Source organism: Entelurus aequoreus, linkage group LG27 (genome assembly GCF_033978785.1).
Source record: "Entelurus aequoreus isolate RoL-2023_Sb linkage group LG27, RoL_Eaeq_v1.1, whole genome shotgun sequence".
NCBI lineage: Eukaryota > Metazoa > Chordata > Actinopteri > Syngnathiformes > Syngnathidae > Entelurus > Entelurus aequoreus.
In genome coordinates, this window is record NC_084757.1 from 18,595,813 (window position 1) to 18,609,627 (window position 13,815).

Sequence of the window (13,815 nt, forward strand, 5' to 3'; positions counted from 1 at the left end):
TAAGTGTTGTATGAGCATACACATGTTTTAAATTAGATTTTCTTCTAAGGTTATGTTTCTCCTCTTTTAATAATAATAATAATAATGGATTAGATTTATATAGCGCTTTTCTAGACACTCAAAGCGCTTCACAGAGAAGTGAGAACCCATCATTCATTTTTACAACTCATTCATTCATCATTCATTCTCCGGTGTGAGCGGCACCGGGGGCAAGGGTGAAGTGTCCTGCCCAAGGACACAACGGCAGCGATTTTTGGATGGTAAGAGGCGGGGAGCGAACCTGCAACCCTCAGGTTTCTGGCAAGGCCGCTCTACCCACTACGCCATGCTGCCCATTTTGTTGAGGAGTATTGTTGTACATTCTTGGGTAGCAGGTTATAGTTTGCTTTATACATAATTTTAGCTATTTGCAAATTCACCAAATCGTTGAACTTCAATATTTGTGATTCAATAAGTAAAGGGTTTGTATGTTCTCTATATACAACTTTATGTATTATTCTAATTTATCTTTTTTGTGACACCGTTAATGAATGAAGTGCGCATCTGTAGTTATTTCCCCATATTTCTACACAATAATTCAGATATGGTAACACTAGTGAGCAGTAAAGAATATGAAGTGATTTTTTGGTCTAGAACATGTTTTGCTTTATTCATTATTTACGTGTTTCTTGCTACTTTAGGTTGTATATTTTTTACATGAGATTTCCAATTAATTTTATCATCTATTATTATACCCAAAAATGTGTTTTATTTTACCCTTTCAATATCTACTCCGTCTATTTGTATTTGACTTTCCCTTCTACTGTTACCACATAGCATTATTTTAGTTTTACTGAGATTCAACAATAGTCTGTTTTTGTCAAACCATCTTTTTAATTTGTTCATTTCTTCTGTTATTATTTGTATTAGCTCTTGTGTGTTCTCTCCTGAACAAAACACAATTGTGTCATCTGCAAATAATACTTACTTGAAGTCCTTTGTAACTTTACGAATGTCGTTTATATAGAGATTGAACAATTTTGATCCAAGTATTGATCCCTGAGGTACGCCACAAGATATTTTCTGCTCTGTAGAAGTGTGTTCTCCTATCCTTGCACGCTACACCGCTACAACAAAGATGGCGGGAGAAGACGCTTTCGGGGATGAGCCACATAAATAAGACCGACGACAAAACGGCGCATCCTGAAGCGATGCTCAGGAATTGACTTGGAAAACATAATGCAACATTTTGACCAAAGAACCCCCATTACATGTTATGTAGATCACAAAGAAGTGTTTTGCAAAAAAAAGATAATATGACCCCTTTTAATGCGACCCTTTTGTATGAAAATAGACCTGAATAGACCCGCTCATCGGCAGTGCGCTTTATAATCCGGTGCGCCCTATGGTCTGGAAAATACGGTACTTTAAACACAGTACATGTGACTAAGCATTTTGTGAATGTTTTGCGTCCATAGTTAATTCCTATATGACATATTTCTGCTCAAACTCTTTTTGGATCCATCCAATTAAAGTTAAAAGTACCAATGATTGTCACACACACACTAGGTGTGGCGAAATTATTCTCTGCATTTGACCCATCACCCTTGATCACCCTCTGTGAGGGGAGGTGAGGGGAGCAGTGAGCAGCAGCGGTGGCCGCGCCCGGGAATCATTTTTGGTTATTTAACCCCCAATTCCAACCCTTGATGCTGAGTGAGGTAATGGGTCCCATTTTTATAGTCTTTGGTATGACTCGGCCGGGGTTTGAACTCACGACCTACCGATCTCAGGGCAGACACTCTAACCACTAGGCCACTGAGTAGGTATTACCAATACAGTATGTGTACCCCGCAAATGTTAAACTAATTTTTATGCCCTTGGACAACAAATTGCTATGCTTATTTCTTTAGAGTCACACTAGCATCTAGCCATCATGCTAAATAGAGTCTGGAGACACTTTACCATCAGGTGCTAACATTTCTGGCCGAAACGTGCTCCCTATTGGAATTCATGCACCCCCTTTGCGCCTGCGTATGAATCCATGAAATGCAGAAATGTAATTGTGCATTGAAGAACTATTTCACATGAGTCCAATCATTACACTAAATAGCTATATTTTTGTATTTGACTGGGATAGGCTCCAGCAACACCCATGACCCCGAGAAGGACACGCGGTAGAAAATGGATGGATGGTCTTTTATTATACATGTTTCACACAACAAATGCGTGGCGAAGTTGGTACAGTGGCTGTGCCAGTAATCGGAGGGTTGCTGGTTACTGGGGTTCAATCCCCACCTTCTACCATCCTAGTCACGTCCGTTGTGTCCTTGGGCAAGACACTTCACCCTTGCTGCTGATGGCTGCTGGTTAGCGCCTTGCATGGCAGCTCCCGCCATCAGTGGGTGAATGGGTGAATGTGGAAATACTGTCAAAGTGCTTTGTGTACCTTGAAGGTAGAAAAGCGCTATACAAGTATAACCCATTTATCATTTAATTTATTTATTTATAAATTTATGATTAAGTCAAGTGGAGGAGTCCATTTGATTACACGTGGACCACCCAGGAAATGTGGGTGTTTTCAGCACCATAAAGACGCATAAAAAATGGAAAATTAGAGCTAAACACATCATGTAATGAGAAAAAGCACAACACAAATATTTGTCTTTAAATGTATGGATAACGTTTATCCAGCCTTTTTATTAGAATATTGAATTATAAATTACATGATGGCATCATATCCGCATATTTTTTTCTTCTCTGTCAGAAGATACCGGAAGTTGCAAAACAAAATGTGTTGCATTATCAAAGGCATTCACTCCCTGGTAACCGAGCATGACAGGAAGTGATCAGTGAGCGTGACACTCTATAACAGCCAATACCAGTATCAAGTTTGGTTGCGCCATCTTGTTTTTCTCACGGTTTATTATTTGCATAAAGTGAGAAGGGAAACTGAAAATGAGTGCTGCAGAGAGCGGAGAGATTGTCGATAAAACAGGAACATTCACCTCGACAGTATAGCAGTTTTTTGGATTATTTTAAATGGACTGTATTCTGATTTATGTGGTCTGTAAAATACAATATGCAAGGCACTCGTGCCCATCAAGTAATAATACCAAACCAACCTAAACTGTAACTTCTAGGCCAGGGGTCGGGAACCTTTTTGGCTGAGAGAGCCATGAAAGCCAAATATTTTAAAATATATATCCGTGAGAGCCATATCATTATTTTTTAACACTGAATACAACTAAATGCGTGCATTTATAAGTAAGACCAACATGTTTAGAGTATAATAAGTCTCTTATTCTTTTTAATAGCATTGTTATTCTGAAGCTATCCACCCATCCATGGATGGATGGATGTTATTCTGAAGCTAACCAATAATAAATAAAATACTTCTTACCTTTACGACTTCTTGAACAGGTGCGGTAGAAAACGGATGGATGTATAAGAATGCATGAGAATGTTTTATATTTTGAATGTTATTTTTAACACTGTGATTACCAGCGGAATTATTCATTACTTATCGTGTTAAGCAATGTCAGCTAAGATTTATCTGAGAGCCAGATGCAGTCATCAAGAGAGCCACATCTGGCTCGAGAGCCATAGGGTCCCTACCCCTGCTCTAGGCACTAAACCTGCAGAAAAATAGTTCTTCTCAGGTTTGTCTATATTTACATTTTCACACTTTTGAACTGTTTTGTTAAATGTTATTAAGCATTTCTTACATATTCCTTTTTTTGCACCTTAATTAGTAGAGGTTATTATTATGTGTTCAATGAGGTTTTAGAACTCTGTTTACATTGAGTGCTTTCCGTGGTTGTATCGACATTTCATTTATTTTCTGCCTCGATAACTGAGGCTATAATCTGCACATCTGCGGTCCCCTCCAAGGTTTCTCATTGTATCCCATTGGGTTGAGTTTTTTCTTTCCCTGATGTGGGATCTGAGCCGAGGATGTCGTTGTGGCTTGTGCAGCCCTTTGAGACACTTGTGATTAAGGGCTATATAAATACACTTTGATTGATTGATTTATATAATTATACAAAGATTACAGTTAAATAGAAATGTTTGCATTTAATATATCCTGGTCCTTACTTTAGATTAGTCACACAAAATATCAATAATTATTGATATAGACTACTACAAAACACTTATATAGTCATACAGTTTTCTTAGACATATCACCCAGCCCTACAGCTGTTCCTCTACTTTGCCTAATTTGGTTAAATATTAGAGCGGTTAATGTATTTTATGATATTATGACAGCTGCAATGTAACCATGTAAGGAAAGGTAAAAATTCCATCGGGTATATCAAAAATATTGTCTTGACTGAAAGAAAATTTGAGAAGTATGCAATGTAAACAGTTAAAACAACGTTTTTACAATGAAAACAGTCTCAGCTTGGAACTAATTAATCGTCATCAACTTCTTCCTAGAATGGATAGGTTGGACTTTGTAGGTTGTGCTGTACTTACTCAACACCTAACAAAACTGGTTTAACATGTCTGATCATTTTCTAGTTTCTACCCCCGGGCCATAACTGCACTAAACGCAGCTAAATTGTAAAAAAAAAAAAAAAAAAAAAAACTCCCTCACGTGCAACATGAGGAAGCCACCGGTCAATCACGATCCGGGACTGTGCAATCAGCGATTACATGCCAACTGGACAATATTTATCATATTTATTCACACAATTAATCCACAATAAAAAGCCTGCACAGCATAGGAGGTAGGAAATGCTGACTCCCACCCCCTTAGCACACTGGGATTCAGCATTACTCCTCTCTAGTCACTTTATACTTTTTACTGTCTCGTTTTCTTTTACATTACCTCCTAGAGTGGTCTTAAGCCACATTGTATATTGCATATTGTGTATATTGTGTTGTTTTTGTATATTCTGTGGTTTCTTCTTTTTAAAAAAAATGCAAAGCACCTCAGGGAAGCAATCTAAATTCCGTTGGACCTGTACCTGTACATGCACAATGACAATAAAGATCATTCATTCATTTTGATGTGTCAAAGTTTGTACAAGCTTCGCCGACCAGGTGATCTTAAGCAGGCACTTGTGAACTTGTGACGACGAAGAACAGGTGCTTTTTGTGCAACTACAGACGATGAAGTACTTGGATATAATTGTAAATCAATCTTATGCTATCGGAAAGCAGCCGAGGCTGAGTTGCCAGGGACCCTCTGATGCACTAATATCACTCTCACATTGTGTGTCATGTGATGGCTTCAGGGCAAAAAAGGGGATTTCCAGTCTGGAAAAATGTTTCCTTTTGATTGCAAAATCACACAAGGACATTTGCTGGATCAAATGTCCCAACATCATGAAAGTTTTTTTTGTTTTTTTTTCAATTTTATTTTGAAAGAGCTCATGTAAAACAATGATGTTTGATAATTCCAGCAATAGCTTTTGACCTTTTTTTGCGATGCACTGTAGTGTTGCTATGATCTCTGACCCCTCTTTGAGGACACGGTAGACAAATGCTGCAAATAGCTTTGACCGTAGCGCGGTTCCTCTGAGCCTAAGCCCTGGCACGTGATTGGTAGACCAGCAAAGTGGGAACGCACACAGTTCAACCTGAACAAAGATTTGCTTTGGTCCAGGGTGTGTTCGTTCAGTTGTCTTAGTAATGATAAAATTAACTACACTCATGCAAGGTACAATTTCATTTGCTTGGGTTAATGGTTGTTTGCTGTAGCGTATCAGGTTGAAAGAACAATAGAGGTGAATGATGGTCCTTGTAGCAAAACAGGTAGATTTTTTTCTTAAGCTGTTCCACACCACCATTCAGAAATAGCCCTGAATGTACAACATAATTGGAAAACTAAACCCTACCTCTCTCCTTCAGGCAATACCACTTGAACAGCAGCAGCGCTACCACCGCCACTTCGCCGGATGTCCCGATTGACATATACTCTGCATTCTCAGACATGGATTTCTCCTGCCTCAATCTCCCCAGGAATGGCGATTTCCCCCAGGTCTGTGACTAAAACTCAGAATTTTAGAAATGTCTTCTTGGCTTATCAGATGAAGTGATCTTGTCCTTTGATCCTGGCTTCCTCCATGTGTATTCACCTTACCTAATGTACCTTAGAGCCCGCTGATTAAAGCCTTGTGTTATCTAGACAGCCATAGTGCTGCCTGCCCCACGCATGTCCACGCATGTCATCACTGCAGCACTTCAATTAAACATTCTTCTGCACTTTGATTCACAGGCCTACAGAAATAATTCTCTGAATTTTGTCCTCAAACTGAAAATTAGTTTAAAAAAGCAAGTTGTGAACCAGTTGTATGTTCTTTTTAAACTTCTGGCTGAGGACAAGACTAACCATTAACAGTGTTGGCGCTAGGAATTTTCAAAATGGGGTCCCAAAAATCCCATCAAGTCATAAAAATGGGGTCCCACAGTAAATTTTTGGTGTCCCACTTTTTTGTAACCGATTTGAAATCAAATGATAAATGTACTGTATGCATTATCCTGTTATATCTCACATTCTATATTGTTTTGGAAAAAGGTTGTCATAAACGTTACTTTTCTGCATATGTAAATGTATTCAGTTATAAACATTCATTCACTTTCTTCTTCCTTCATGGATCTAAACTTTATCGCTGCCGCCCCAAAATCAAAGTTCTCTGGCTGACGAGGACCACTGACACATCTCATCTCTGCATATTTGACTAAAATATACCCTTATGAGCATTACATATATCAAAATCAAGTAAATATTCTACTGTTTACTTGTTGAAATACCCTTTACAAAGCTAAAAACTACCCAAACAAAAACATTTATTCGAAGGGTATTTCAACAAGTAAACAGTACAGTAGGTATATATATATGTAATGCCCATAAGGGTATTCTAGTAAAATATGCAGAGATAAGATGTGTCAGTATCAAAATATTACTTGAAATACATTTTTGACAGCAGCAAAGTGGTTGTTTGGGTAGATTTTTGCTTTGTAAAGGGTATTTCAACAAGTAAACAGTACAGTAGGTACTACATTTTGATATATGTAATGCTCATAGGGTATTGTAGTCAAATATGCGATGTGTAAATATCAAAATATTACGTTGAATCACTTTTTGTCAGGCAATATTACATTTAATGACAATTTTACATAAATGAATACATCCAAACACTTTATAGATATGTATTATGTGCAGGAAGAAATAACAGTTACAATTGTATGTATCTTCCAAACAAGAAAAAGGGTTTTATCACATCAACATCGGACTAACAACAGTCCTTTAAATCTCATTAATACCACAGAAACGGCAAACTTGTCATTTTCCGGACACGATAAAGGCTTAAATAATGTCAAACACGTAGCGTTACAATAACCACAAAGATAAAGTGTTTGTCTTACACCTAGTAATCCGCTGTGGACAGACAAAGCGAAGAAATGCAGGTTTTGCGAGCTGTGCACGCTCCCGTGAAGGAAATACATTTTTGGCAGGCAAGCACATTTTGGCACAACACCGGCAAATATAAACAAAACAAAACACCGGCGGAAAGCGATAATCGATAAAAAAAACAAGCAAACCCGAGTTTTGGGTTTCAGGGTCGGTAAAAAAATAAAAAAATCCACGACCAGGGGACGCGCAGACTCTGGAAATGTATGTCCTTTCTGATTTCAATGCGTAAAAAGACACAAAAAGTGCGTTAACGGCAACATTGATTAATTTATTTGATCTATTCCCTGCATTTTTGTGCCACCAGTTTCTTACAACTCGTCAATTAGCGGCACACAGACAAGCAAGTTTCCAATCTGAAGGCATTTTGGACTAAGCTGATTGAGGGTCATTATTGAAACACAAAGAACTACAGGCTGGCTGCTCTTTTTATCAATTGCCTGTCTAAACAAGTATTTTATAAGGGTTGTTTTTTTCCTCTGTCTTCTTAATTCTAAACAATATAACCATGAAGTAGGCATGGGGCAGTTACCAATTTTAAACCCGCAGTTTTAAAGCATGACTGTTTTAAAACCACTAACATTTTCCTTCCTACCATCCCATTCGTTTGGTATAGGGATCTAACAATAAGCGGTATTATTGATAACCACGGTAAAACGTGATTAATAACTGCACACATGAACACAAGAAACAATAGTATCTTTCCCCAATAAGAAACGACATACCCCATGCTAAACTTATATAAACTCATTGCTGTCTGAGCAGTTAAGCAATTAAATTGTGCACATTGACCCTACAAGCTGTGCTTCCTTCGGACAGGATGATCGTTCTTTATGAGACTGAGGTGTTTTTACGGTGCGATGGACAGAACGCCTGCCAGAAATAATAGATAATAATAATCAAGGATGGGAATTGATACGATTTTTCCAGTTCTAATTCCACTTTCGATTTTGCTAAACGATTTGCTCCCTTAACGGTTCTCTTATCGATTTTTATTTGGAAAAAAAACCAAAGAAAAGGTGGATTAGCCTCAACGTTGTTGAGTTTCGAGGTAACATGAACTTACAAAGCCTACTACGAGGTCACATACGTAGCATAGAAGAATAAAAAGGTACATTTAAAAAAATAAATGTAATAAATACATATTCTTCTTTAGAATTCCACAAAATAAATAATGTAGAAATTACACAAGAATGTAACATTTTGTAACATGTGATTTTATTGCATGCAACGTGAGATATGTCACGCCTTTATTGGTTATAATTTTGATGATTGTGGCTTACAGTTCATTAACACCTTGAAATGAAAATCTCTTGGGGTTTCAAAAAGTGTAAAGCCAATATCATCAAAATAAAGACTTGACATACTTCACTTTCCATGTAATGAGTTAATATATTAGTTTCACATTTGAAGTTAACTGCTGACATGAATGGACTTGTACACAATATTCATATTTTTTTGTTTAACTTGTATAATGATTGAGAGAAAATCTGGTGGGAGGAAAACATGCAACTTTTCTCTGACTACGATTGAACATTCACCTACCGAAAATTAGGAGTATCTACTACTGTAGCAAATGGATGCAAGCTTTTGACCACAAACTTAGTCGCTGCTCTGTGACATTTGTCTAGCGGCAGACGTCAACTGGACCGAGCACTGCCCGGCTTGCAGCCAGTCAAAATCATTTTCTTCTCATACTCATCGAATTGAGAAGGCATTAATTTCATTTGAACAAATAATAGCGCTAGCATAATAGGCGGTGAGTTATTGTATTCAAATGACGTGCTCGCGTTACTGCTGACTGGGATGAAGTCGGAGCGGTTCAAAAAGGTGACTTTCATTTATAGTTGTTGCATGCTGTGTGTTCAAATGTTTCAGCATATTGCTTTTGTGTCCTCCTCTTGATGAAATTGCAGCCTTATAATTTATCAAGTAGCGCTGTAGCAATCTTTTCTTGTGAAATGTTAGTGTTTGTTCTGCCCGGCCACCCACATTTTGTGATCTGAAGTCATTACGCATGGTGCATGATGATGTAATTTCCACCAGTAAGAACCATTGAGAGATTCCAAGGAATTGATACACTGGACTGGTTTTTGATTCCCGTCCCTAATAATAATAATAATAATACATTTTATTTGTACTGCACATTTCATTGAAATAAATTCTAAAGTACTATAGTACAAACCAATATTTAAAACAATAAAAGCTTGGCGATTAAAATGGATAAAATATTAAAACTAATATATCATCGGTGAAGCCAAATAAACACAAAACATGCAAAATTGTAGGGTTTTTTAACTGTGTGTCTGTTTAAAAATAAAAATAAAAACTTTGAAACGATTTCAATGTTGAGTATAGGTACTTTTGGAGCACATTCAACAATACCGCAATAAAGTTAAAGTTAAAAGTTAAAGTACCACTGATAGTCACACACACATTAGGAGTGGTGAAATTACCCTCTGCATTTGACCCATCCCCTTGTTCCACCCCCTGGGAGGTGAGGGGAGCAGTGAGCAGCAGCGGTGGCCACGCTCGGGAATCATTTTGGTGATTTAACCTCCAATTCCAACCCTTGATGCTGAGTGCCAAGCAGGGAGGTCATGGGTCCCATCTTTTATAGTGTAATGGTACCCATGATCATTTTGGTCACGATAGCAATGTTATGAAACTTTCCAAATCGTTACATCCCTATTATGATATAAGCAAAAGTGAAAGTAAAATCCATCAGGTCACTTACCGCTGTAACAGGAAGGCTCCCCCTGCGCACAGCTCTGCAGGCCGTGGCATGAAGGAGGATGATTTGTGGTCCACAGAACTTTTCCTTCTTTTTAAAATGACTACTTCATCTACCGTAAAAATACAGACGGCCACTATCGTAAAACTACAGACAGCCACGGTGTAGGAAGAAGATCATCCAACATTTGCATCTACGAGCTCAATCAATTGCTCTAAGCTACATTTAAGATAAAGTTAATGCTATCTTCACATGAACTAACTACCCTTTCTTTGTGTCTGGGATTAGTGACACAAATACTAACATGTTACTGAGAAAGATAGAGCATGCTAAGCTGGCTCACATGATTTGAAGAATAGAAACTCAGGCACAATTTTATGTTTTACTCTAACACTAAAATAGTCACAATTGGGGTGGTAAATTTAAAAATCATCGAATACACACTTTTGAGTTCAATCAATCAATCAATCAATCAATCAATCAATCAATCAATCAGCTTTATTGTCCATTCTTACATGTACAAGACACATAAGAACTGAAATTACATTTTCGGCACAATCCCGCTAAGAGCAGACATACGTTACAGGGAGACAAGACGGGACCGCCAACGGATCAGCCTCACTTAGGCGCTCCTTAAAAAGGTGGGAAAAAGGTGACATTGGGGAAGGGGGGAAGTAAAAAAAATATCAGTCTGAGGCTGGACCCTTGCAGGTTTAGCAACAATAGACTGCATTAAGAGCTGCACTTTATCATTTATTCATTTGCAAATAATTCAGTTATCCATTTTAAATACATATGCTCTGCTTTCATCACGTTATATCATATTATTTAAAAATGACTGAAAAGTGGATTTTCTCTTCTTTTCAATTAATTTCTAAATAACACATTTCAGGGTTTTAATTATAAGACAATATTGTGAAACTGTGATATGTTTGCTTTAGGTTATCATACTGTTAGAATCTCATACTGGTCCATGCTTACCAAGAAGAAAGTTATCGTTCTATATTTTAGCAGTTTTAAAAAAGCCTCAGAGGTCCTACAATAGTGGATTTGTGTTGGTCAAGATCTACCCTTCATGTTCAGTTCCAACAGTTGCAAAAGTGCTTTTTGTAAGCCCTACTTGTGTGTATGTTCCTTTAATGGTCATGCTTGTCTCTGACAGTGTGTGTTTGGCACAAGAAGTGCATTTAGGCTCTGGACGTTTACATGTGTTTTATTCTATATTATGTACTCTGCACGGCTGCTTCGAGTTGTAAACAATTAGAGGGTCAAGCCTAGGGATGATGTTTGATAAGAAATTATCGAGTTTGAGCCTATTATCGAATCCTCTTATCGAACCGATTCCTTATCGATTCTCTTATCGAGTCCAGATAGGTTGTTGTATATGGAAAAAAACACACAATAATTGGTTTAACAAAAGCTCACTTGTATTATATAAGAAAATGTTATCTAATAAATAAATAAATGTTGACTGTTACCCCCCTAAAAAAATAAAATAAAATAAATAAATATTGACTGTTGTTACCCAAAGTATATTAAGTGGGATTTTTCAGAAAAACAAATATATACAGTAACACAAAAACAACCTGTCTCTGTGATCACTATAGGTGTATAAATAATAATATAGTGTTAAATAAAATCAGTCCCTTGGGCACAAAACTGAAAATAATACAGCTCTCCAAAAAGTGCACTTCTGCTGCTATTTGACATAACTGTTTGTTATGATGCTTTGACATTTTTGCACTTTATTTCTTTATTGAAAGAAAATTCTATGAAGAGAAAAGTTGTTTGCAAATGTGGTTACAATGCTAAAAAATGAAAAGTTAAAGCTAATAAAAGAAATACACTTTATTGAGTTAACATTATTTCTTTATAGGGGGAAAGATGTTATGAGCTAGGGAATATAACAACTACACTACCCAGCATGCAACGGGAGTGACGAGCATGCGCGGTAGCCCCGAAAAGTGTTGCATGTCGTCACGTAAGAATGAGGTTATGAGCACGCTGTGAAAGTAAACGTCAAGAACTAAGCCAACACGCCTCGTCTGCATTATTTATAATTAGACAGACAACACATATACAGTGTGATTTTATTTTGTTTACAAGGAAAGAAAAACAAAAGTTAAAAAAGGGAGATCTGTTGTATATATATATGTATGTGCTGCGGTTGCCTTAAGAACGTTGTGACAGCTGCCGTAAAGGAGGTGCGTTGCTAGCCTGGTTGCTATGTTTCCGGTTGGTCGTAAAAGTGTTCGTCATGTGTTTGTAGTCTGCTCAAATCTCTCAGTAAAGTTATTCATTGGATTATACCTTTTTTGTTTTGAACTTTATTACACCTTGGAGCGCTTTTTCCCGTCCATTTTTTTCCTGCTTTCGCTATCTGCGCCTAATGACTGAGCTACGTGACGTCATTTCTTGTGATGTCATATGGAGCATTTCTGGTCGGGACGGGATTCGTTCCGAGGGATTCGAATAAAGAACCAACTCTTTTTCTTTACTATAGTGGTCTAGATCAGTGGTTCTCAAATGGGGGTACGCGTACCCCTGGGGGTTCTTGAAGGTATGCCAAGGGGTACGTGAGATTTTTTTAAATGTCTGTCAAAAAAAGCTGTGAAAAGAAATGCAACAATGCAATATTCAGTGTTGACAGCTAGATTTTTTGTGGACATGTTCCATAAATATTTATGTTAAAGATTTCTTTTTTTTGTGAAGAAATGTTCAGAATTAAGTTCATGAATCCAGATGGATCTCTATTACAATCCCCAAAGAGGGCACTTTAAGTTGATGATTACTTCTATGTGTAGACATCTTTATTTATAATTGAATCACCTGTTTATTTTTCAACAAGTTTTTAGTTATTTTTATAGATTTTTTTCCAAATAGTTCAAGAAAGACCACAACAAATGAGCAATATTTTGCACTGTTATACAATTTAATAAATCAGAAACTGATGACATAGTGCTGTATTTTACTTCTTTATCTCTTTTTTTCAACCAAAAATGCTTTGCTCTGATTAGGGGGTACTTGAATTAAAAACAATTTCACAGGGGGTACATCACTGAAAAAAGGTTGAGAACCACTGGTCTAGATAATGGGTACCGGTTCTCAAAAAGGGATTCGAGTCCGAGAACTCGGTTCTTTTCTTATCGAACAACCGGGAAAACCGGTTTCGAGTATCATCCCTAGTCAAGCCTATAAGGTACGCTACAAGCTACATTGGAATGTAATAACAGATTATATAATTTAAACGCCCATTGCAAAACACAGAGTAGGCACTGATCCAATTAAGTTTTTAGGAAAATCATTCTTTATCTTGCCAGAGGGCTGTGATGCTATTGTCTTACAGTAGAAGGCTAAGCTAGCTACACATAAAAATCAATCATTTACACATTTCTAGCCTGGTGTTATTACTCATCGCATTTCGGAAAATCCATCTTCTTGTGAAATATTGAGGGTGAAGCAGGACTCTCCTTGGCACACACTGGAAGCAAATTCTTTCGAGCTGAAGGCACATTGCCGCAAAACAAAAAAATTAGCCAGGGACTCCCTACTGCTTCAGAGGAGACTGGATGTTTGAGTAGTGTTCTGTTTTGGGTAATACAACCCATAACATGTCTAATAACAGCTTTTTCATTCTTGGAGTCGAGTCTTGGGAATGTTGTTGTCTAAACTACTGATG

The 13,815-nt window shown here is 37.3% G+C and overlaps 1 protein-coding gene across 1 annotated transcript in view; it reads left to right on the plus strand.

The window, feature by feature from the left end:
- Positions 1-13,815, plus strand: part of LOC133644496 (protein strawberry notch homolog 2-like) — a 116,694-nt gene that overhangs the window by 12,295 nt on the left and 90,584 nt on the right. Inside the window, 1 exon segment of the mRNA XM_062039017.1 lies at positions 5,839-5,968. Within this exon segment, the coding sequence (XP_061895001.1) occupies positions 5,839-5,968 (130 nt within the window).